General features: G+C 44.8%; 1 protein-coding gene across 1 annotated transcript in view; it reads left to right on the top strand.

Annotated features, from left to right (window-relative positions):
- The window catches only part of LOC118626244, a 37,755-nt gene extending 12,054 nt beyond the window's left edge, over positions 1–25,701 (top strand). Inside the window, exons 3-5 of the mRNA XM_036255641.1 lie at positions 21,662–21,875; positions 23,544–23,623; positions 25,431–25,701. Of these exons, the coding sequence (XP_036111534.1) occupies positions 21,662–21,875; positions 23,544–23,623; positions 25,431–25,617 (481 nt within the window). The 3' untranslated portion in view covers positions 25,618–25,701. The remainder of the gene's footprint in view (positions 1–21,661; positions 21,876–23,543; positions 23,624–25,430) is intronic.
- The last annotated feature ends 396 nt before the right edge of the window (positions 25,702–26,097 follow it).

A 26,097-nucleotide genomic window follows, 5' to 3' on the forward strand; every position in this document is an offset into this window, starting at 1 on the left:
AAAGAGAGAGGTGAGAGAGACACATCAACTGGTTGCCTCCTGCATGACCCCAATCAGGGCCGGGGACTGAACCACAACTGAGGTATGTGCCCTTGACTGGAATTGAACCTGCGACTCTTTGGTCCTCAGGCCAATGCTCCAACCACTGAGCCAAACCAGCCAGGGCTCGACAAACTTTTATCCATGGATGATTCTTGAGTGTGTTAATTATTATTACAGTGGTAATCAAAGTGCTTATTTTCTAATGTTATTGTTCACATTTATGAATTAACCTTTTCCTACAAGCATGAGTTTCCTCCCTCCTCCTATTTATTTACTTGTTTATTTATCTCAGTATGGACTAGAGATTCCTCTTTTTATTCAATAAGTTGTTATCTCTTACTATGATTATTTACTTTGATGTTCAGATTGTTCCAGATTTAGCTGCTGGGAGTCCCTTCGAATGGGCTCCTATGTCCTTCTACAGGTGTGGTAGAATTTACATACAGAAAAATTCAACTTTTTAAAGAGATCAGTTGGATAGATTTAGAGAAACATAAGTAGTTGTGTAACTACCACCACAATCAAGATATAGAACGTTTGCAACACCCAAGAAAGTTCTCTCCTGCCTCTTGGTATCAATCTCTTTCTTCACTACCAGTTCCTGGATATCATTGCTCGATTTTGTCTCTAAAGTTTGCCTTTTCAGAATGTATTTTTGTTTGTCTTCTTTCACTTAGCATAATTATTTTGAGATTCACCCATGTTGTTGCATGTATCAATAGTTCATTCATGTTTATGGCTGAGTAGTATTACATGGTATGAATATACTACAGGTTTTTTGTTGTTGTTGCTGTTGTTAATCCTCACCTGAGAATATTTTTCCATTGATTTTTAGACAAGAGTGGAAGAGAAGGAGGGGGAGAGAGAAAGAGAAAGATATTGATGCAAGAGAGACCTCACTGATTGGTTGCCTGCCACATGACTGGGACCAGGGCTAAGTATTGAACCTGCAACCCAGGTACATGCCCTTGACCAAGAATTGAACCCGAGACCCTGAGGTTCATGGGCTAACGCTCCAACCACTGAGCCAAACTGGCCAGGGCTATACCAGTTTTTTGCCCATTCACTTGATGATAAACATTTGGCTTGTTTCCAGTTTTTGGCTATTAAAATAAAGCTGCCATAACATTTGTGTACAAGTCTTTGTATGGACATATGATTTCACTTCCTATGAGTAAATATTTTGGGGAAGAATGACTGGATTGCATAGTAGGTGTAGGTTTAACTTAACACATTCAAACTGTTTTCCCAGGGGCTTGTACTATATTGTATTCCCACATCAATGTATGGGAGTTCTAGTTTCTCTGTGTCCTTGCCAGCACTTGACATGGTCAGTCTTTTTTACTTTTAGTCATTTAAATAAGTGTGCAGTGGGATCTCATTGTCGTTTTAATTTGCATTTTTCTGCAAATTAATGACTAATGATGTTGAATGTTTTTTCATGTTCTCTTTTGCCATTCCTTTATCTTCTTTGATGAAGTGTGGGTTCAAGTCTTTCACCCATTGAAGAAAATTGGGCTCTCTTCTTATAATTGAGTTGTAAAAATTGTATTTTAGATTTAACTTCTTTATTTTTGACTGTGGAGAAAAATAATATATTGACAATTTAAGTAAAGACTTAAGCCAGGAGTCAGCAAACATTTTCTGTAAAGGGCCAGATAGTAAATATTTTAGGTCCTACTGGCTACATGGTGTCTGTTTCAGCTACTCAAGGCCGCCCTTGTAGTGCAAAGGCAGCCATGGACAATATGCAAATGAATGAGCATGGCTGTTTCCAATAAAAGTTTATTTATAAAACAGGAAGAAGGATGGATTTGGCCCATGGGCCATCATTTGCCAACCCTTGGTTTAGGCTTCAGTTTGTAGCACTACATACAGTTGACTGAACCTGGGTTCCTGCTATGAAATGCAAGATTAAAATAGAATAAATGCTCATGAGTGAGACATGTCTAAGGGCTAAGCCCAGTCTGCTTCACTTAAATGTCAGAATTGTAGAATATAGAGATAATTTCTATATCAGGCTACATGTTTCATAAGTTATTTTTGGGCTCCAAAAGCCAAATAATTCTAAGGCTGCACTTCCTTTTTTTAAATCCTCACCTGAGGACATTTTTTTGCATTTATCGTCAGATAGAGTGGGAGGGAGAGAGGGAGGAAGAGAGAGGGAAAGAGAAACATCGATGGGAGAGAGACACATCGACTGGTTGCCACCCACACGACCCCAACCAGGGCCGGGGACAAACTGCAACCAAGGTACGTGCCCTCAGTGGGAACCGAACCCGGGTCTCTCTGGGCTGCAGGCTAACGCTCTAACCGCTGAGCAAAACTGGCCAGGGCTAAAGCTGCACTTTCATATGAAATAGGCCACCAGAAGAAAGTATCCCTGCTGGTTTATGGTCCCCACCCTTGGGTGTGCATCAGAATCACTGGTGGAGTTTTCCCCTGTGTGATCCTGGACTCCAGACCCTGCATCAGAATCTCTCGATGATATGTTTCTATTTTTAAAGCATTTTCCAGGTGTTTCAGATGAAGCCAGATGAGGTACTATCACTAAACGATGAATAGAGATTCTCAGGGACTTATCTTAATGAAGAGAGAAGAATAATCTCTAATTACTGCATTGATTTTATGTAAATAGACGCTTCTAAAGGGTTTGCAATATTTTGAAAGTTAATAAGTAGCTAAAATACTCTTTCCTAAGGCCTCTCTCTAAACTTGATTGCTACTCCTGAGCTTCTTACCAAACTATTTTATTTATTTTATGCATAGTGGAAAACTAACTTCAGAACAGCCTCTGCTCAATTTTCAAAAAATACCAATTATTGGACTTTAAAGAGTCTAAAATGTGTTGTGGAAATTCAAGCCCATTACCATTTATTCATAAGGACAAGTGGCTCAATCAAAACAGTATCTTTGATAGATTAAATGTGTTTAAACAAATACTTAACTATAATAATAAGGGATTAGTATTTTTGGAGGGCTCTATTTTTGATAGCGCTTTAGCTGATATTATTTTGATAATGATAATCCCTGTTTTTCGCTGGCATGCCTCTATTTGCTTTGGAAATAATCTTTTTTTTTGTTGTTGCAGTTTTATAACTGTATTTGACAATCAGTAGTTTAGTTCTTATCCGCATGAACTGTTTATAGATTTTTGAAAGTGGTGACAGGTACGTAGGTAACCAGCATGTAGAGCTTGTTTGGTGACTCTTCATCCTCATTTTACATTTTTTGGACAGTCGCCCCGGATATGGTATGGGACATTTCCATTTCTCCGGCCCAGACAGCTTTGTTGAGCCTGGTGTCAGTGTGAACATCTGGGGTTCCCATCTCCTTTACGGCACATTTCTGGATCTCCTTGAGTGCCTGAGGGGCACACTTCTTGAAACCCACTCCATGGATGTGCTTGTGAATGGTGATGGCATATTCTCTGGTCCCTACCTCGTGGATGGCTAAATGGCCCTTTTTCTTACCACCATTCTTTGTGGGAACTATTATGCTGGGCCCAAGTTGGAAAGAAAGTGGAAATAGTCTTTTAATATGTTGCATTTTAACATTACACCCACAGTACAGAAAATAACATTCTATTTGTAATGGAAGTCTATCAGGTAAGCTTGGGAAATTACAAAATAGTTGCTTGCCAATTGCTTTAGTCCTCAGATAGAGAGTCTAAAGATATTAATTTCATTGTGATTTGTTGATGTAAGACTCTAAGCTAGTTTTACATTTAAAAAAATCTCATCTAAAACTTAAGTTAGATAAAAAAAGTTATCTAAAACTTAAGCCTGGGACATTGTCTAACAAGCCCACACATGGGTTATTTAATTCTCTAGAGAATGTACTTTGTCTTAAATTACTATTTACTCTTGATTAGGGCTCAGATGCAGTGATGGTACATGTAACACAAAGACTTTTGTTCACTAGAGGTACAAATGGTTTCTGATTAGTATAGAAGATAATCCCAGTGCTTATAATTTTATTATCCTGTAGGTCATTCATCATTTTGATCTCAAACTCACAAAACTTATTTTGGCACACCTTTCTGGATGGGCCATATAACCTTCTGGTCCTTAGATTCTCCTCTGGACCAGCTTGACCTTCCTGCTGAATTAGATCCATAGTAGTGGATTACATAAATTTTTGACACATGCCTTACCTGTGTAGAAGTGAACTTTTTGAAAGTTGTCTATCTTGTTTCTTTTTTCTTCAGTGATGCAGAATTAATTATGTTGTTTTTGTATATAAATGAATTCGGCCCTACATTCTGCAATATTCTAATTGCAGTAGTCAGTCATATCAATTAAATATTCTGTCCTTTACCTGTGAAGATGTTTTTTCTTTCTTTCTTTTTTTTTTTTAACTTATCTTCATTGCTGAATGTATTACAGATGTTCCTCCTTTCCTCACCATTGACCCCCTCCTCCCCGCTCCTGCCTTTCCTACACTGTTGTCTGTGTCCATTGGTTATGCATGTAAATTCTTTGGTTTATTTCTTTCCACCCCCCATCCCCCTTCCCTTTGAGGTTTGTCAGTCTAGCAACCAATTTGTACTTCTTAATCCCTTCACCTTTTTCACCCATTCTCCCTACCCCCCTCCCATCTGGCAACTAACAAAATGTTCTCTGTATGTATGAGAATGTTTCTGTTCTGCTTGTTCATTTTGTTTGTAAAATCAATTGTTGATAACAAATTATTGTTAAAAACAAAATTATTGCCATTTTGTTTGTTCATATTTTTGATCTTCTTTTTCTTCAAGAAGACACTTCAACATTTCATATAATAATGGTTTGGTGGTAATGGTTAGCTTTTTCTTGTCTGGGAAACTCTTTATATGTCCTTCGATTTTAAATGATAGTTTTGCAGGATAGAATAATCTTGGTTGTAGGGTCTTGCTTTTCATCACTGAGTATTTCTTGCCACTTCCTTATGGCCTGCAAAGTTTCTTTTGAGAAATCATCTGACAGTCTTATGGAAACACGCTTGTAGGTAACTAACTGCTTTTCTCTTGCTGCTTTTAAGATTCTCTCTTTGTCTTGAACCTTTTGCATTTTGATGATGATGTGTCTTGGTGTGGGCCTCTTGGGATTCATCTTGTTTGGGACTTTCTGTGCTTCCTGGACTTGTATGTCTGTTTCCTTCACCAAGTTAGAGAAATTTTCTGTCATTATTATTTTAAATAAGTTTTCAATTTTTTGTTCTCTTCTTCTTCTGGCATTCTCATGATGTAAATGTTGGTACTCTTGAAGCTGTACCAGAGGTTCCTTACACTATCCTCATTTTTTTGGATTCTTTTTTTCTTTCTGCAGTTCTGATTGGGTGTTTTTTGTTTCTTTATATTCCAAATCGATGGTTTGCTTCTTGGCTTTGCCTAGTCTACTATTGAATCTCTGTAAATTATTCTTTATTTCAGTTAGTGCATCCTTCATTTCTGACTGGTCCTTTTTTATGCTCTTGAGGCCCTCACTAAGTTCATTGAAGTTCTCACTAAGTTCATTGAGCATCCTTATAAGCAGTGTTTTGAACTCTGCATCTTTTAGGTTGCTTATCTCCATTTCTTTTAGTTGTTTTCCTGGGGTTTTGTTCTGTTCTTTCATTTGGGACATGTTTCTTTGTCTCCTCATTTTGGCTGCCTCCCTGTGTTTGTTCCCATGTATTAGGTAGAGTTGCTGTGTCTCCTGGGCCTCCTAGGGTGTAGGAGGTGTCCTGTAGTAGTAGGTATCCTGTAGGGTCCAGTGGCACAACTTCCCTGGTCTCCCAGCTAGGCCCTCGAGGTGCACCCCTCATGTGGACTTTACAACCTTCTATTGTAATTGAGTCTTGCTTGCTGTTGGCACATCAATGAGAGGGTTTTACTAAGGCTGATCCACTGCAAGGACTGTGTGTGCCCATTATCCACCGACCTCTGACTACCTTGGATGATCAGCTGTGTAAAAGCTCACCATACAGAGCAAGACTTACTTCATCAGGGCTCTGGTACCCACTGAGTCCATTCCTTGAGTGTGTCACTTGTGGAGGTGGTTGGGTAGTGGTGCTTCGCAGTGTTCTGAAGCTGTCCACTGTGTGTGCTGGCTCTGGGGCAAGGTCAGCCACTGCCTGTGTTCTACCCAGGGCCACCCGGCATGAGCTATAAAGTGATCTGCAGATGGCTGCTTCTTGTGCTGGGCTTGGAGATGCCCAGGCAAAGCCAAGTTGTGAACCAAGGCTGGCTGCTTCTAGTGCCAGGCCTGGGGCCACTCAATGAGCGATATGGGGCTTGCTGAGACCAGATGCTGCTCGTTTGAGAGAATTTAGGAAAATCTGAAGCAGGATCCAAGACAGGTCAATCCTATGGTAAAGCAACTGGGAACAGCTTGGGTGGGCCTGAAAGTTGGGTGGGGCAGGGCCTCAGGGAATCACTAGGGTGGGACAAACAGTGTGAGTCAGGTTGTGGCTGCCATCTGCCAGCCTGATGGGGGAAGGGCTCACCAAAGGAACAAAGGCCTCTGCCAGCACGTCTGTCCAGGGGAAAGCTGCCTCTCCAGCCCTCGCTCCAGTTCTTCCCCGTATGTCTCTGGTATCTTTCGAGCTGCCTCTCCCACGCTGGAGCCTGGAGGGTGTGAGTCCGAGTAAGTCTGTGTGTGGGTCCTTTAAGAGGAATTGCCTGGGGCTTCTGCAGCCCCAGCCTCCCTCAGCCTCAGTTCCCGCTGGTTTTTACAGCCAGAAGTGATGGGGGCTTTTCTTTCTGTCATTGGAACCCTGATCTGGGCACCTGGTGTGGGAGGGGGACCCCTCAATCCTCAGGGAGGACCTTCCCAGCCAAGGTGTTCTCCTAATTTGTATCCACCACACGTGGGTGTGGGACCAGCCCGTCTGCCTCCGCCCCTCCTACCAGTCTTGATGTGGCTGCTTCTTTAATTTTGTAGTTGGAGGACTTCCATTCAGCTCAATTTCAGGCAGTTTTGAGTGATGGTTGTTCTATAGTTTAGTTGTAATTTTGATGTGTTTCTGAAGATGGTTTTTCAAGCTCACTGTCAACAAGACATTCAGTGTAATTAGAAAATAACTGTTATATTTATACTGCACGTGCCAAGTATAGGGAACACTGAGGTATTTGAGGTATGCCATTGCCGTCCTGGTGGCAGAGACAGATCAGCAATGCCACGTGCTGAGTGCAGCATAGAGATGTGCACCAGGTGTACAGTCCAGGTCCATTTAACTCAGCCTGGCTTTAGTTCTCGCTTCGCCAGAGGAAGGAGCGCAGAATCATTCACAAGCTTTAGCACGTCCTTCTAGAGACCAGTGGCATGTGCATAGGGCAGTAGCGGAGTTAGGTGCATGGATATGAGCTCTGAAGCAGATGGACTTGGGGTAGAATCCTGGCTCCTCTCTTTACCAGTGTGTAACCCTACCATTTGGTGCAACTGTTTCAGCCTCAGTTTTCTCATCGGTCAAATGGGAATAATAGTACCTGTGTCATCTGTGAGGATTAAATGGGACTTGCATTAAAGAGTTGAGTCAGCAGGTTTGGAGTGTTTAAACACTGCACATTTCAAAGAAACTGGCCCTTCACCGGCTCTTGGGAGATGACCTCTAAGCCTTTGGAATATTCTATCTGTTAAAAGTATTGTGTATTTGGGGACTTAGGCCATTCCGGATAGTCTGTGCTAACAATGTGATTGATGATGGAGGCCCTGGGTCACACCTTGTGGGGAATGGAGCCTGAGTCATTGAGGCCAGCCATGCAAGCCTTCCATGCCTACGTTACTGCCTACCAATGGGAACCCTGGACACTGGCTGCGGTCACTCCCCTAGCTGATAATGCTCTACAAGTTCTCATCCACTGTGGCTGGGATAATTAAGCATGGTCTGTACAATTTCAGTGGGAGAGGGCAATTGGAGGCTCGTGCCTGGTCTCTCCTGGACTCTACCCTGTGTGTGTCTCATCTGTATCCTTTTGCTGGAATTAATTGTAACTGTGAGTAAAACAGCTTGTCTGAGTTTGGTGAGTCCTTCTGGAGCCTTGTTGAACCTGAGGGTGGTGGTGGGGACCCCAATACAGGGATAGAGTCTGCAATGTGAATACCTAGTAAAGAGTAAGTTAGGTTCCATCTTTGCCTGGCTTTTGATCCTTGGCTTATCCGCTCTTGACAACCCTGTTATGACCATTGGGACCCACTGACTGCTGTTGTTTTCTCTGCTTGACTAAGGACTGCTCTCCGGAGACTGTTCTGGAGAACAAAATACCCAACCGCGATGGCTTGCTGAAAACAGTGTTCCTGAATGTCCCCGTTTTCTGAGGCCCAACCATCTGTGACCTATGCTGATGTTAACTTTTTTTTTTTTGGTTAATCCTCACCTGAAGATATTTCTCTATTGATTTTTAGATAGAGTGAAGAGAGAGAGAGAGAGGAACATCGATGTGAGAAAGACATAGAATGGTTGCCTTCTGCATGACTCCAGCCAGGGCCAGGGATTGAACTTGCAACCCAGGTATGTGCCCTTGACTGGCAATCAAACTCGAGACCGTCTGTTCTGTAAGCCAACACTCTCTAACTGCTGAGCAACACTATCCAGGGCTAATGTTAACTTATGCATGTCAGTGTCTTACCTTTCCCACTAGATTATAATTCATGTGAAGTAAATCGCGCCTCTTATTGCTTTGCACCCACAGTGCCTGACATGACAGCATGGATTCAGGGGGAGGGTCTGGGTCTTAGAGTGAGAAACGGCCAGACTGGAAGGCGGCTCAGCTATCTTGTCACATCAGCCTGGACAAGGTGCTCAACCTCTCTGAGCTCCAGTTGTCATGTTTGCACAATAGAACTCGTATTACCTATTCCACAGGGTTATTGAAAGTTTGTTTATACCCTGGCTGCTCAGACCTAACAGGTGACAATGCCAGCATTTAGAGTTAGGTGGCCCACTCATGAAGATTGTCTATGTGCTTTTTGTGGATAAAGCCTCGCAAACTGGCATAGAATGCTTGGGACACTTAGCTGGAGGTCCAGCTCCATCCTCTGATTTGCATGGGCTCCCGAAGTTTCTTGGGAAAGAACATGAACTCTGCCTGCAACCAGGGTTCAGAAACAAACAGACATGACTGATGGACTGCAGAACAGGACAAGCAATAAGAGCTAGGTTGCAGGTAGGGACAAATGATTACTATTGCTAAAATAGTAATAGTAAATCATGTTACTATATGCCAGACTATGTTCTAAGCAATTAACGTGAATAGACTCTTTCAATCTTCCTAATCCCTGTGAAAGAGGACCGTTTTGCAATTAGGAAACTGAGACACAAAAAACTGAAGTAACTTGTACAAGGTTACACAGTCAGTAAGTGGCAGGGTTGGGATTGAGAGCCGAGCCGTCTGGAGCTATGCTCTTAACCATTATACCATCTGGCTCTCATTGAACTAACTCCCTGCTGCAGGGCCGACAACCTGGGGCAGGAGACGTGGTGGAAATGGAGCTCTTTATTACTGGAAACATAATAAACTCTCCTGGGGAAAACGTTCTCAGAGAGTTGGGTGGTAAAACTGAAGTCACTGTAGCATGAGGGGCCCTCTCCCTTATATCAGAAGTGGTGGACACTGGAAGAGAAAGGGATTTCTCCCCACTGAACAGAGAGAGGTCAGTCCTGGAGAGCTGCAGCAGAGGGGCCGGGCACAGGGCACCAACACCTCTGTGTCTGGGGCAGACCAGGTGGTCCCAATGCGGTGGTGGCCTTACTGAAGCCCGGCAGATACTGGTGAGGAACTCAGGGTGCAGCAGCTGAGAACTGCAGCCCAGACACCAGGACAGCTCATCCCCGTTCTTCCTTTTGACTTCTGAATTGGAGCATATCAAAGGAACAGGAAAATGTACAAGCCATGGGTGTCTAATTCAAAGAACACTTATCAGCTGACACCAATTCATGACCAGCATCAAGAGTCAAAATGTAACCAGTGCCCGAGAAGTACTACTTTTACTCCTTTCCTGTCATCCTCTATTAAGTTAAAATTTTTATAAACTGATGAAATATATAGAGAAAAGATATAGTTTTTTGTTGTTGTTGTTCATCTTCACCCAAGGATATTTTCCCATTGATTTTTAGATAGAATGGAAGGGAGGGAGAGGGAGAGAAAGAAATATTGACGTGAGAGAGACACATTGATTTGTTCCCTTTGATGGGGACCGGGGATTGAACCTGCAACCCAGGTTTGTGTCTTTCATAGGGAATTGAACCCGAGACCCTTTGGTCCTCAGGCCAATGCTCTAACCACTGAGAAAACCAGCCAAGGCAAGAGAGAGATACAGTTTTTAATGAAATTTAAGCTGAATGCTTTGGTAATGACTAGATAAAGGCAGTTGCTAAAAAATTGTGGTCAAAGTAAGTGTAGGTGTGACAAGCATAAGAGATCGGGGAAAAAGAATAAAAATCTCAAGGGATGCTACGCTAAGATTGCTTTGCAAGTATACTTAAACTTTTGTTCAGCTTTTAAGAAGCCCAAAATAATGCATTATGGTTATGGTTGAAGCAAAACGAAAAACCAAAGCAAACAAATTAAAAAAAAAACACCCAAATAAAATAACTTAGACCATCAATGAGGGGATCCACATTTAAAATGATAAAATACTTAGCCCAACATGAAAATATTGGCATCTGTATGTATATTTTTAGGTTTTAATATAAAATAAAATGTTAATGTATGCATCACGTTTAAGGAGTAACCACTTTAATGGACTCCCCCCAGCTTTATTGAGATATAATTCATACATAACATTGTATGAATTTATAATGTACAATGTAATAATGTAGATACACATATATATTGAGAAATGTTTACCACAATAAGGTTAGTTAACACATCCTTCCAGTCAGATAAGTACCGTTTGTTTTTGCTATTATGGTCAAGACATTTAAAACTACTCTCATATCAAATTTCAAGTATAAAATATTATATTGTTAACTATAGTCACCATGCTGTACATTAGGTCCCTGGAAATAATTCCTCCTATAACTGGAAGTTTGTACCCCTTGACCAACATCACCTCATTTCCCCCACCTCCTAGCCCTTGGCAAACACTGCTCTTTGGTTCTATGAGTTTGGCTTTTAAAAATTCCATATATTAGTGAGATCATACAGTATCTGTCTTTCTCTGTTTGACTTATTTCACTTAGCATAATGCCCTTAAGGCCCAGTCATGTTGTCCCAGATGGCAGGATTTTCTTCTTTTGTATGGCTAAATAATATTTCATTGCACATTTTCTTTTTTTTTTTGTTTTTATCCTCACCTGAGGACATTTTTCGATATTTTGTTCAGATAGAGTGAGTGGGAGAGAGAGAGAGAGAAACATCGACGTGAAAGCGACACATCGAGTGGTTACCACCCACACGACCCAACCAGGGCTGGGGACAAACTGCAACCAAGGTACGTGCCCTTAGCGGGAACCGAACCCGGGTCTCTCCGGACCGCAGGCCGATGCTCTAACCGCTGAACCAAACAGGCCAGGGCGTTTGCACATTTTCTTAATCCACTTATCTGTCGATGGACACTTAGGTTGTTTCCATGTCTTGGCTATTGTGAATAAGGCTGCAATGAACACAGAAGGTGCAGGTATCTTTTTGAGATGGTGATTTCATTTCCTTTGGATATATACTCAGAAACGGGATTGCTGGATCACATTAATTTTGATCATTTAAAAAAAAATTTTTCTTTATTGTTTAGAGAGAGAGGAAGGGAGTGAGAGATAGAGATGGAAACATTGATGAGCGAGAACATGGATTGGCCGCCTCCTGCATGCCCCCCACTGGGGATTTGGCCCACAACCTGGGCATGTGCCCTGACCAGGAATCAAACCAGGACCTTTTGGTGCAAGGGTCAACGTTCAACCACTGAGCCACACCAGTGGGTAATTTTGAGCTTCATATAAATGGCATTGTTCTTGTATTTTCTTTTATGTCTTAATTTTGTGCACAAACCTATGTTTGTGCTTTTTATCCATAACGTTGTGGGTAGATGCCATTCACCCACCCCACTGTGTTCCACTGAGTAAACCCTCCGCCATGTCGGCATTCCTTCTATTGTTGATGAGCATTAGGGCACGGTTTCCCGTTTGGGACCCCACCCTTTGCAGACTCATAGAAGGACACAAGAAGGGAGAGAGTTGAGAACTTTTTACTGGTGGAACTGGGGGCAAATTCTTATAATAATTGTCTTAGGACTCACAACCAGGGATTCTCAGAAGTGTTTTGAGGAGAGGACCACCGGAAAGCACAGACAAGGACCTGGAGCACTGCATGTGAGGGGGCGACTGTAAATTTGCCTTCCTCTGTAGTCACCACCTGGAGAAACCTGCTGCGTGTGGGTTATAAGGAAGGGAAACAATATATGAAACACCTAGCCCGGCACAAGTTGACACCCAATAAATGGAAATTGTGTACATTGTTATGTACAGGCTGAAGAGCCACTGTGACTTTATGAATCAATGTTTATGTGTAAAATGTGGGACATGGTAACAAGAAGAGAAAGATGAGTGAAAAGTTACATGTATTAGGAGGGGGTACTGTTATCGCCCTCAGTGGAGGCCATAGAGGCCTAGAACAGATGAGGCGGGCTTTGGGCACAGAATAGAGCTGAGAGGAACTCTACAGAAAGTTGCAGGCAACCCCTTCATTCTTGACACGAGCACACAGGGGCCTTGAGGGTTCTGTGGCTTGTCTCTGGGAGCCTCTGAGTGACGCTTCAGCTCAGCAGAAGCAGGAGTCTCGGTCAGAGAAGAGAATGAAGAAACCTCACCCAAAGACACACGGATGAGGAGTGGGGAATTCATTGGTTCAAAGAGTCATCTTGTTGAAGGTCAGGGTGGAGTGGTATCAGGATCATTTGGGACCAGGGTCTGGAATGTTCCAGGACTCTTCTCTTGTCTCTCAGTTGGATCTCCCCCCCCTCCCCCAGAAGGTTCCTTCACAGCTGGAAGTAGGGCTGTGTGGCTCTTAGCATCTCAGCTTCACTACCAGAGGGACTGTCTCTCTTTCTCAGTCCTGCAAACCAGGGAAGGGCTCTGATCGGTCTGGTTGGGCCTTCCAATTCCCCTGTGGCTTGGGAAGGGATGGAGGGGTGTGATTTCATTGGCAGCCTTATTTAAAGCTGTTTATTTGGGGAGGGGGACAATTTTCCCAAAGAAAAGGAGTAGTACTTCCAGAAGAAGAAAAGGGTGAAAACACTAGCTATTCCCTGTTTTACCTAAGATGCTTTGGGTGGCAAGAAACACATCCCGATTCAAACTAATTTAAACAACAAAGGCAATTTGTTAACTCATGTTACTTAAAAGATTCAAGGTAGGGTCTTGCTTCAGGAGCATTTTGATCACGTTCAAGCTCCTTTTCTTTGTGATTTCCTTTTGTTGGATTTTTCCTGCTCCATGTGTTGGGTTCGTTCTTAAGCTGGTTTCCAGAAGAAGAAATATTATTCATGTCCTCAGTTGAAATCCTGAGATTCATTCTGAGTGGACTGTGTTGGGTCATGAGCCTAGCCTTGACCAATTAAATTAAAATTAATTAATTAATGGTCAGGTGATGAAGTACACTAATTGGCCTTTCCTAGGTCACTTGGTCAACCTCCGGTGCTATGGTAGAATTCGCTTTCCTGGAAGGGAAAGGCATGGATGCTAGGGTGGGAAAAAACCACCAGGAATCCACTTATCACTAAAAAGAAGAAGAGAGGTTAAAGAAATTACCCCAAAACACACACCTAGTAAATGTTGGTTATAAGATTTGAACTAAAATCTACCTGATCCCCAAAGTCATAACCATTAGACTAGAATTGCTCTGATACAAAGCTGTTCCTGGTATCTTTGCTGCACTGCACACTATCCCAAGCCTTGTAGCTTAAAGCAATAACAAATTGTTGCTCAGTAGTCTGAGCTGAGCTCCCCTGCTCAGTTGTTCTGTCCCATGAGGTATCCTCTTGGTTGGCTCGGAGATCTGGGTGCTGTTAGACGTTTATCTCTCCACCTGGGCTCACCAGTAGAATAGATGGACTTCTTCACATGGTGGCCCAGGGCTCCCAGAACTAATATTACTTTTTAAAGGATAAGCCTCTACTTATCTCATCTTTGTCAGTTTTCACTGGTCGAGGCAAGTCACATGGCAAAGCACAGAGTCAGTGTGGGCAGAATCTACACAAGACTGTGATGATCAGAAGGTTTGGGTTACTGGAAGCCACCCCATGTAAGGACCACAGTGGCGTATTTTTGTCTCCTTCCATCAATGTAGAAACTAATTTTCATAAGACAAAGAGCAACATTTAATTTCACCATTCCTTGAATGAAATTACCTTTTCTAATTAGTCAAATCAAGGATGCAATCATTGTTCCACTGGAGGGCCCATCAATGGACCTACTGAGGACATGGAGGTGTGTGGCTGCAGCTAATGGCCCTTGTAGTGTCCCTTACATCCTGGCTTTCACAATATAAAATTTCCCAGATGGCTGGGCCGGTGTGGCTCCGTGGATTGAGGGTCATCCCATGGACTGAGCGGTCCCCGTTCGATTCCCAGTCAGGGCACATGCCCAGGTTATAGGCTCGATCCCTGGTGGGATGTGTGCAGGAGGCAGCCAATTGATGTTTTTTTCTCACATCAATGTTTCTATCTCTCCCTTCCTCTCTCTCTAAAAAAATCAATTAAAAAACGTATTAAAAGTTTTTTTCTCAGATGTGCACTTTGGAGTACAAAGTTTTATTTTTTAAACATAGGCTGAATGTTAATGTTGCTTGACCTGGGTTTTTCCCCCTTAGGTTTTATTTTGAGAGCTTCATATGTCTAAAACCATGGTAGGATGCCATACATTTCATTATCTTTTCAGATACCCAAAGCACATGTTTTACTTCCGGCATTCTGCTGGGGGAAAAAAGAGGAAAGTATTTTAGAGGGGAGGTCATTTGTCACCCACCCAGTGGTCCCCTTTAAGGCTGTCATGTGCTGTTCAATGTCAAACCTCTGTTTTCTCAAAGACCTGGATGATATGCCTGCTTTGGACCCATTGTGGGTATTCCATTTCTTCTTTGGTAAGTATAGCAACTTCAACATTGGAATCTTTTTCCTATAAAGCTTTTTTTAATCTATTTCTTTCCTTGTCCTCTTCCCATGTAAAATCAGCTCAAATGTATTTCAGTTTCTAAACTACAGGGTTATGTTTGTCAAGCCCAATATTCTTAACATCATATACTTTTGGTGGGGGGGTGAATATGTATTTTTATTTCCCATTTCCTTCCAAGGGACATGGCACAATTCTTAACTCAATTCCACTTCTTTCCACGTGTGGATGCTGTTTGAAGCTTAGTGTTTTATTATCTCCTCTCATTTCAAATATCTGAGCTTTGCTCTTTTATCTTCTAGCTTGGCATTTTTGGAGGAACTTATTCTATTGATCTGTCCACCCCACTTTAGCTGTTTTCTCTCTTGTTTCATGGCTCATAAAGAAGAAACCATTTGAGAACATGACATTTCTGGTGAGGCTCAGTGGTAAATGTTTTGAAGTCAAATGATGGCTCCTTCAAGTAGATTTCCAGACAATTTCCAAATGATGAGTTAAATTTCCATCCTATTCTAGAAAATAAAAATTAGGTATCAAGTCCCCTTTTGAGACAGTGATGCTTGGAGAATGAAATTAAAATACCTATAGCTTTTGGCATCTCTGGGTCTACCGAATGTGTTTCCTGAGTGTTCATTAAGGACTGAGCCTACAATGACCTGTATACAGCCACCAAACTTAGTGAGGTTGTTGGTTTCTGGCTCAGTGCAATTGAGAACCATTGGAAGGGTAGAAGATCCCATGATGGTGTGAAATTATTTAGGGCCTTGCCTCACTTGAACAAAGCAATCTAAGGGTGTTTAGTTTCTTGGAAGTAGGATATGTACTCTCCCAGGGCAGAAAACAATTTGAGATATCAAGTGTATTCTTATTTATTAAATGATGCTTTCCAGCTAAATGATACTCTTTCCTTGAGTAGAGCAATTTCCATGAATGATTTCCAACTTTGGTAGCGTTTAACAATCCTTTTTGGACATTTAAGCCAAATCTTATATATCAGAGTTGATTAAGTCTCCATCCTGGTCTATTGTTGTTAGGGACTGTGGGAGGCACTGGCCAGGCCCCTTTTTATAGAGAGTTTTGTACCAGTCCTTCAACAATTTGTGTTTCTATTCTACAGTGTCGACTTGTTGCTTTCCCTGCCCTTATAAATCTAGGTGAGGCCATCAGACCGACTGGCCGAGGACTGGCCAATGGCATGTGGGCGGAAGTGATGAAGCCACTTCCAGATCTGACCCCCAAACTCTCCTGAGTGATCCTGTATGTGTATTCTCTCCCCAGCCATGCTAGCTGATGTCCCCTCCCAGAGCCAGGGTGCGAAACCATGTGGAAGATTGCAGTGCCTCTGTCAACTGGGTGCACAGTGCTGTGTGACCTGAGCTCTGACCCCTTTGTTCCCCACCACATCCCCTGCTCCCCACCACTTGTGTCTACCACTGGACTATATGTGAGAAAAGTGAAATAACTCATTTTGTTCAGCCTTGAGAATGTGTAGTGTACTAGTTATGACAGTCAGCATTAGCTGATCTATTACCCAAGGGATTGCTTGTCCTTCATGGGCTGGTGGCCATCACCTCCACTTGGGCACACCCCATGGGGGACACTGAGAAGGCGCACCCACTGAGATCCCTCCTTGGTCTGAGCTGCTCTTTCCTTTTTAAACTTGCTAAAGCTTGTGAGTAGAAATGATTGATACCTGTGAGTTTCTTTTTGGCTTCTCCTGAACCAAGGTCTGGTTCTTTCCAACCTGGGCCTATGACAAAATTGCTTTTTGATGACTATTTGTCATCCTCTATGTAAGTGACAAGCATTTATTAAGCCCTATTATCTATCTAGTTCTGGGCTGGGACTGAGAGAGATAGCAAAGAACACAGTTTCTCTTCTCCAAGATTTTATAAATTAAGCAGAGAAGCAAGAGATCTATATGGAAACCAGCCAGAGGATAATGTGGTGCCGTACGTAAACTGATGCCTTCAGCAAAGGGAAAGAAGCACGTGGACCAGGCTTGGTGGGAGGAGCCACTGGTAGTTATAGGAATTCTATTTGGCCTCGGCAGAGTCTGGGACCTGAGTGTGATGAGTAAGAATGGTCCTGATGCAAAGTCTCAGGTGCTCTGCTCGGTGCAGAAGGACCCATCCTCTCCTCTTTGGAGCAGGGGAATCAGGTTTGGCCAAGCAAAGCTGAGGATTTGAGGTGACTGGGGAGGATCAGAGGGGTGAAGAAAATGACTGATATTGACACTCTGTCTCACAGGGCTCCTGGGAGGAGGAATACAGGATGGAGAGGAAGTAGCTTGTGGTAAGTTTCTCTTGTTCTAGGCCTTGGAAGACACATGACTTCTAGGGGCATGGGGGCAGGGGGCTGTCCCTAGCACACTCCGTTCAACCCCTGGTGTGCTGAAGTTGGCTTGTATTGGCTCGAGAGGGTCGATTGACAAATTTTCATGAGTTTTGTGAATCAGTTGTTAAGCATATCTATTATTATAATAAACTAAACTGTATATGTCTCATATGCACTTACAATTAAAAAATTAAGTTAATAAAAATAAAAATAATCAATCATCAAAACTTATCACTTCCCTGGTATTTGCTACATTTATCTATGATCTATACTCTAGTGTTTACTTACATATATTGTAGATGTATGGTGGTCTTATGGGAGGAATTATATACCCCCTCCTATTTGTATTTGAAGTTCTAATCCCCAGTCTCAGAATGTGACTTTACATGAAAATAGGGTTGTTACAGAGGTAATTAGTTAAGATAAGGTCATTAGCGTGGGGTCCTCATCCAGTATGCCTGGAGCCTTCCTAAAAAGTAGCCATTTGGACACACACATGCACACAGGGAGAAGAACACCCTTTGAATAGGGGCACAGATCAGGGCAACGCTACATTAGCCAAGAAACACCAGAGATGGCCAGCAAGCCACCAGAAGCTAGGAGAGAGGCCTGGACAGATTTCCTCGGGCCTCAGAAGGAACCAGCCCTGCTGACACCTTGATCTGGGACTTCCAGCCCCCAGACTGTGAGAGAACAAGCCGCCACCCCACTTCCCCTTCGGTGGTATTTCTTTCTTTTTTTTTTTTTTTTATCCTCACCCGAGGATATTTTTCCATTTTTTGTACAGATAGAATGGGAGGGAGAGAGAGGAAGGGAGAGAGAGTGAGAAACATCGACGTGAAGGGACACATCGAGTGGCTGCCACCCACACGACCAACCAGGGCCGGGGACAAACTGCAACCGAAGTACATGCCCTTAGCGGGAACCGAACCCGGGTCTCTCCGGACCGCAGACCAACGCTCTAACCGCTGAGCCAAACCGGCCAGGGCTCGGTGGTATTTCTTGACGGCAGCCCCAAGAAAGAAAAGCAGGTGGAAACGCTATGTTGTGCTATGATGTCCTTCTCACATCCCCCTTTCCACTCCTCATGCCTTGACTTCCTGTTGAAAGCTTGAAATCAGCTACGGGGGCTGATCTGTAAACAAACATGACAAATCAGGGCTTGATTTACTGTTTAGGTGATTGTCTGGACAAGGGGTTGGCCAACTACCGCCTATGGACCTAATCGGGGCCCCTGCCTGTTTTTGTAAAAGTTTTATTGGAACACAACTGTGCTCATTAGTTAATGGATTGTCCATGGCTGCTTTCACACTACAATGGCCAAGTCGAGTCGTTGTGACAGAGACCGCAGGGCTGGAACAGCTGACAATATTTATTATCTAGCCCCTTAGAGTGCAAGTTTGCTGACCCTTAGCCTAGACTTAAGAAAGGAATGGAGACAATGTTAAAAATACAGATACAACTTATGTGTTCATTACATTGGGACATAGCACAAAAATGGAGAAGATATTCTACCAGGATTTGAAACTATTATCTGGTTCTGCAAAGACGTTGCTCTTATCATGGACAAATGAGTGAAGTTCTGACATAGGTATTTGTCAGTTTTTTTCTTCCTTGTCTATGTAAATAAAAATAGCAGCCAATTTTCAGATCAGAACTGTACTTGTTCATCAATGGCAACTATAGATTGGCTACAGATAGGAGAGTTTGTCAAAAATCAATGGAAGCATCTAGGAAAATCAATAGGCTCTGTGGAATTTATTTGCATGTGTTATATACAGGTAAAGTCTATGATAAACTTATGCACGTATACGTAAGCACACATTTCTCCTCTGGGGAGCCAGCTGCTGCACCGTGACCAGCACACTACTTCTCCCAACCTCCATCCGACACCCACCGCTCAGCAGAGGCAGTTCACGGGTCTGTTGCAATATGACCTTGGCCGTGGCTTAGCTTCACCACTGTGTCGATTTGGCTTGGCTAAGAGAGCACCTTTGGTGGGAGCAAGGGCAGCGGACAAGCCATGGCACCAAGGAACTGGCCTGGCTCAGTTTTGCTCTGGGAGAGAGAACACGCATTCACAGGCGGAGTGGGCCTGCTGATGGAGGGGCTCAAATGCAAGTTCAAGTTCCAGCTCGCTCCCATGGACAGCAGGAGTCCTTGGCCAGGGAGAGACAGGGTGAAAGCGCAAGACGGGTTTGGTAACAACAGGAAGGACATGCAGGGCAGTAAGACCAGGTCTGGCTGTTGCAATCTGTGCTTTAGAAAACAGCTTTGGAACAGCGATGGCTCTGTCCAAGGCGTGTTTTCTGGCATTTGTGAGGAAGACTTAAAACATGTTAAGAAATGGGATCCTTGCTTGATTGCAGAGGTCTCAGTGGACTTCCAGAGCCTGCAAAAGAGAAAAATAGGACAGCACTTCTGAGAATCTTGGCCAAATGACTGTCATGTGGCTTTCTACCATTCCTCTGTTGCTTTCTGGAAGTCTAGTAGAAATGAAGAAATAGTTTTTCTGTAACCTTTTCTCAACAACAAACAGATAAACATGGAGGGCTTGCTTTAGAACTGAGACTGTGCATTTGCATTAAGTTGGGGAGGCTGTTGGGCTCCATGGAGACTGTGCAGGAGAGATGGGAGGGGGAGGCTCCTAGGGCACCTTAGGTCCACCCCCACCCAGCCTTCCTGGCCTGTGAGGACAGACACTGAGGCCATTTCCCCCAGAGAAGCACAGGCTCAAGAGTTGCCTGTAAGTTGGCAAATCTCTCATTCCCCAGCAAGGCAGTGACTCCAGCCAGCATCTTCTCAGACCACCCCTCCCCCCAGGATCTTCACCCCAGGCTGCTATCCCTTGCTTCTTCCTTCTGGCAGGTTTGCTTTTAGGCAGGAAGGACTGAAGGACTTTAGTTTGATGCTCTGGCATGCAGCCCCAGACTGCAGTGTGCTGCCTGCCTGCTGCGTGGGCCCCAGTACTGGTTACTGGGCAGGCCTGTCCTTGGGAGACCTGCTCAGTGCTGCAGAACCCCGAGAGCTGGGGCGTGGGCTTGTTCACGCCAGTCTCCTTGCGGCCTTCAGAAATGGATTCCTGCCCCTAGTTCCAAACCCACTGGGCTTGGATACCTGCTGACAGAGATTTAGGTGACGGCCTAACGGCCTGCCCTCCCACATTTCCCAGTGTGACCTGTCGCTAGATTTTCCTTTCCTTCCCTCTCAGTGGGACTTTAGGTATGCAGTAGGAAAGACAGTAACTTTGAAATCTACCAGATTGGGGCTCAAATATATGATTTGTCACAAGGTAGCTGTGTAGTATTGGGCACATTATTTAACTTCTCTGAGCTGCAGTTTCTTTATTTATGAAAAGGCAGTAGGTAAGTCCTGGGGTGGTTCTGAGGACTGAGAGAGAGAACATAGGTAGAGGGTCTGCTATTTATTACTATACTCTCAGATTCATCCACTCAATGTTGTTCAAATGCAGGCTCTGATTCAGTCACTTGGTGCTGGGTCTGAAATTCTATCTGTTTAACAAACTGCCAGGTGAGCTGATGCTGCTGGGCCCCAGACTTTGAAGAGCAGGACCTGACATTGACACTGACTTCCTTCTAAGCCCTTGTAGCCTCCAACTCCTGCCTTCTCCGGCGAGAGGCCAGAGACTCCTGGGCTGCCGTTCCCGCCCCTCTGTCCAGCCTGTCAGGGCTATGTCCTAACTCAGGGGACTGACTCAAGGAGGAATTCTTATCTTCACAGAGGAAGAAAGTGGGTGGCGGTGAATTAAAAATGAGAACAACGAACAGGACAGGTGTAGTCATAGGTATTCAGCAGGAGCAGGTGTGTGAGTGCCGTTGCATCTACTTGGGATGCCTTGAGAACGTTAATGGTTTTTGAAATTTATGATGAATGAACCCTAGAGAACTGGGATGTAGGAACATTTGGAAGGAGGGCAAGATTCTGTCCCTGAGCTGATATAAAGTATGGCAAATTGCAGAACATAACGAGGATGGGTATGTGTGTTTTTGATCTCACTGGTTTTCATTCCTGAAAATGCACCTTTTCTTCTCCTTAAACATTTTCCCCCCCTCACTGAATGCTTTTGTGTGAAACCTTTAGCTGCGTGTTTCTGCTTGATGCAAATGTCCACATGCCCCTCCTTCTCACGCCCAGCTCCAATGCCACTTCCTTCTTGCAGGCTTAGGTAACGTGCTGACTGAGGGTAACGGGGTTCTCCAAGCCGTCCAGCCGGTGCAGAGCAGGCCTGTGACAGGAGCCACAGTGGCACTTGTTTCACCCATCAGCTCACTGCTGCTCTGGTGCTGCTGGGCCCTCCTTGCGGCTGGAGGGTTGGGCACCAGGGGAGCCCCTCAGTGTTTGCAAATGGCTGTGGCAAGGATGGAGGTACCGCTGCAGCTACGGAAACAGCCTCCACAGCTGCTCTGGCTGGCCAGGTGCTTCTCTCTTCCAAGGAGGCCCCGTGGATGAAGAGCCTGTGAGGTTCTCCGTTAGTTCCACACCCTCGGGCTCTGGGTGGGTGAGGGGATGGGGAATTACCACCCTCCCTTCCCCCACGCCGGGTCATACCCTGCATTAGGACAGCGAGAGAGCTTTCAGTTGACCTGGGTGTGTTTCAGTTCCTCTTCCCGTCTCAGGAAGCCGGCAGGGGTCTCAGAGGAGCTGGCCCGGGAGAGCTGATCTTCAGTGATGCTGTTCTGCTGTGAGAGGGACCATGCAAAGGGACTTGCGTTGGTGTCCAGATGGGCAGTCCTTTGCCCGTCCCATGAAGCGTCTCCATTTCTCTTGCAAATAGAGAAGATCCCTGTCCTTTGCAGGTGCTCCTCGCGTAGGCCTGCCTGCTGGGAGCTCCCTGCCCTCTCCACGGCCTACAGCATGTCCACCTCCCGACTCCTCTCAACACACGCGTCACCGCCGCTCCGCAGTCCAGTCCTTTCCACGCGTGTTATCTCCAGGACCGGGACGGCTTGGCTTTGGCAGCGGATTCGTGCCTGGTCTAGTTTTAGATCACTCACCGTAACCTACCAAGTGGTGACTAGAAAATAAGTGCATTCCGACTGGGATTCGAACCCGCCGCCTTTCGGTGTACAGGATGAAGCCCCAACCAACGGAGCCACACTGGCCAGGGCCCAGATCAGTCTCATTCAGCCAGTCTCATTGAGATCTGAAATTGATATTCTCGTTCCAGCTACCAGAGACTCTTGACTCTTTTTGTGCAGTAGAGCCTAGGAAATGTATCACCAGGCCGTTTGTAAAGTCGAAAGCCGGGTGGGTCCCTACCTAGAAATACAGGATTTTCCTCAAACACTAAGTCTAGAGAAGCAAGCTGGGATGCCAAATGCTTGCTTCAAAATTCCTTAAACATTATCCTTGATATTTCTTATTTTTCTCGTTTTGGAAACAATCCTCTGCAGAGCCCGAAGAATTCCTCCTGACCCTGGCTCGGACTCAGGCCACTGGCTGGAGAGGGTTGGCATAGCCGTCCTGCCTGGGTCTGGGCGTGGTTCTGTCTCCGCTCATCAATAGTGGGGGGGCGGAAATGTGGAGTTTAGAGCAGTTAACAAAAAATCAATGACTCTGGCAGGAAAAGAAAAGTGTCGGGAGGGAGGACAATATGGATCATAAATGCAAGCATCTCTGTAATTCACTGCCTCCGCCCTCCCGGCCCCAGGCTGGCTCCCACACAGGCTCATCACCAAGCTCCGGTTTAAATTGGCCTTAACTGGTCAGCCCCCAGCTCCAGCCAGACTGTAAATCATGGGGCTGGGGGGCAGCAGCTGGAACTTAATGGGATTACCCTGCGCTGTGACCCTGCTGAGCAGACTGACTGGGGACCAGTGTCTGGATCCAGTGCCGGGGACACTAGAATCGTCCCGTGCTCTTGTCAGCTGCAAAGGTTTCAGAGCACACAGCTTTTGTGTTGCTTGGTGACTCCCGGAGTTCCTAGTTCAGGGCACTTGGCGACCTTCTGGAGGGGAGAGCGGCCTCTCCGTGGCCGTCTGCCCCTCCCCCTCCCCCTCCCGTCAAACTGCTTCCTGAGTGGAATTTAGGCCGCAGATTCGGTTGGTGGCTCTGTTTGCTTACGTGTGACCTTTCTCTTGCAGGGCTTCCTTTCCGAGCTCTTCCCGCAGAGCATCTCAAGACTCATTTTAAACAAATGTCTGGTCATCTCTTTCTGGCCCAAGTAAGTGACTCTGGAGAGAGCCACCTCTCAGATATGGGGACTCAAGTGGGAGGTATTGGGGTGGACGCACGTGTGAGCGTGCATTGTTTACCTTTTTGGTTTCCAAAACACTTAACGTGTCTCCCACACACAGAAAGGAAAATACTTTTTTTTTTTTTTTTGCCTTTCTGAAGTTGCCAGCTACTCTTGGCCAAGCAGCCCATTTAATTAAGTTTAAAGGCATCTTTGTCGTGTAAGGAATGGAGAAAAAGAGGCAATTGGCTGGCCGTATCTAAAGAGACCAGATACTTCCTGCGCCCAGAGCTGTCCGGGCAGTCGTAGCTGGGGGCACGTTGATTTTTATTTCTTATGCTGGAGTTTTTCCATAGGCTGTTTTACAATCGGAGGAGACTAGGTTCCGTGGTCATGTTACCATGAGATCCCTCTTGGGGTATCAGCCATTTGTAGGCCAGGACAGACCAGCACCTACTGTGTACACATGCTTGGTACTGATGAATGACACGCTCCTGATGCCTGAGCAGCTCCCTGAGCAGTGAGGGAGAAGTTATGTAAGCTGTGGATTGCCCTGTAATGTGATAAGTGCAGGGGTGTGTCTGTCTGTAACATGAATGTTTCCGGGCCCTGCCAGCCTGAGGGTACAGATGAGGTCAAACTCACTGACAGGACTTGAATTTCACTGGTCTGTGCCCCTCTCCCAGAATGAAGACCACCCCCCCCCCCGCCAATTTCAGTGAGTCCCTGAGGTCTCGCTCATGTTCTTTGGCTTGGACCCCTGTGATGTCCCTTATTTGCCCCCAGATCTGCTTCTGGACCTTGTCTTCCTACTACCTGTGTTCTGCCCGCTGATGCGCCCCGGGTTCCAGCCAACGGGTGCCACACTCCTCGGGGACTTTCCTGAGCCACGCGTCCTGTGTTCTGGGCTCCAGAAGAGAGAACACTACTCTCTATTTTGGGCCACATTTTGTCGCCCGGGCACAAAGCAACGTGGCTTGCGCTTCTGTGTCTCAAACCGTCTTTTTGAGATAACAGCTGCTTTGGCTTCTGTCTGTGGCGTCTCCTTCCACAGAACTTGGGCCTAAGTCAATGGGGCCGGGGCAAAGGGCCCAAATCCCTGACAAACACAGTGCTCACCTCCCTGCTGACAGAGCCCCACTGCATCCACTGCACAGATCTCTTCCTCCCACCCCCTTCTCCACCGCGTATCAACCCCCTCTTAAATAGACGGGCGTCGGTTCTCAGACATGCCCAGGCTGAATTCCTCCTAAGTGTGTCCTCCTCCTATTCTCACTGTTTCACTGTGGGCCCTCATTACCTCCCCCGGGCCGCTGCCATGGTTACTTAATTGGCGTCCCCGCCTCTGGTCTCTGCTCCCTTCCATCCTGTACCCAAAGTTGCTTCAGTAGATGACGGTCCTTGGATGAGGGTCCAGTCAGAATCTGCCTTCCACATAATTCCTCTTGTTAGTTACAGCCAGGTCTCAGGACATCATTAAAATCACATTGCTAGTTCTTGGTCTATTAAGTATTTTTACATATACGGTTTTTACTTTACCCACTTTCAAGCAGAATTTGAAATAGTTTCCATGAATCCTTCCAGTGATTCCCAAACCATTTGTATCAAGGGGACATGGCCATTTAGAATCAACATCTTTATTTGTTTCACCTGGATATCTGTGACATTTGAAAGGATTAGAATTCTTATGGAGAAATCGATCCTCACCAAATTTCAAAAAGAAAGATTGGATTTAGGCCAACCATAACTTTATTCACCGTGGGCTTAACAGTCTGTATTTGAAATGGATTTCTAGAGAACGCTATCCCGTCCTGGCGTATCATGTTTGTGTGTCGATGGAAACCGCAGGACAAACAGAAAGCGCGGTGCAGGGAGGCCGGGTCATCACTGGGCAGCACCGAATGAACCGTGGTGCAAGCAACAGGAAACCGAGGCTTCTCGAAGAGTTGGCTTTTAGCATCGACCAGTACAAGAAACTCTGACGACAAAAGCATTTAAAATATGTTTTGCTAAGACCAGAAAGAGTCATAAGTACTTCTTATGTGTTAAATTAACATTTGGGAAAATGTTATCATACCGCATGCAATTTAGTTTTTTTCTGATTGTTTTCATTTGGAAGGGAAAAATCAACTTCTTGAAACTCTAAAAATATGTTCCACCAAACATGGGGACTCAGGTGGCAGATTTTGGAGGCCTAGATCTAGGGGGAACTTTGCAGGCAGAACTGGAAAATATTTCCACTGAGTCAGTCACCCCCAAACCAAGAGGACACGGATGTAGAGGAGGAGGAAGTTTCCCTGGACCCTGTTTGAGCCTCTGGTTGGGTCTGAAAATTAAAATGATGAAGAGAAATTAAGAGAAAAAAAAGCATGTACATTTATTTATGTAAGTTTTATAAATTTATGGTACAGGAGGCTCCGTGAGGAAATGAAGACCCGAAGAAACAGACCCGAGTGTTGTTA

The sequence above is a fragment of the Molossus molossus genome, unplaced genomic scaffold, assembly GCF_014108415.1.
Source record: "Molossus molossus isolate mMolMol1 unplaced genomic scaffold, mMolMol1.p scaffold_m16_p_12, whole genome shotgun sequence".
NCBI classification, from domain to species: Eukaryota; Metazoa; Chordata; class Mammalia; order Chiroptera; family Molossidae; genus Molossus; species Molossus molossus.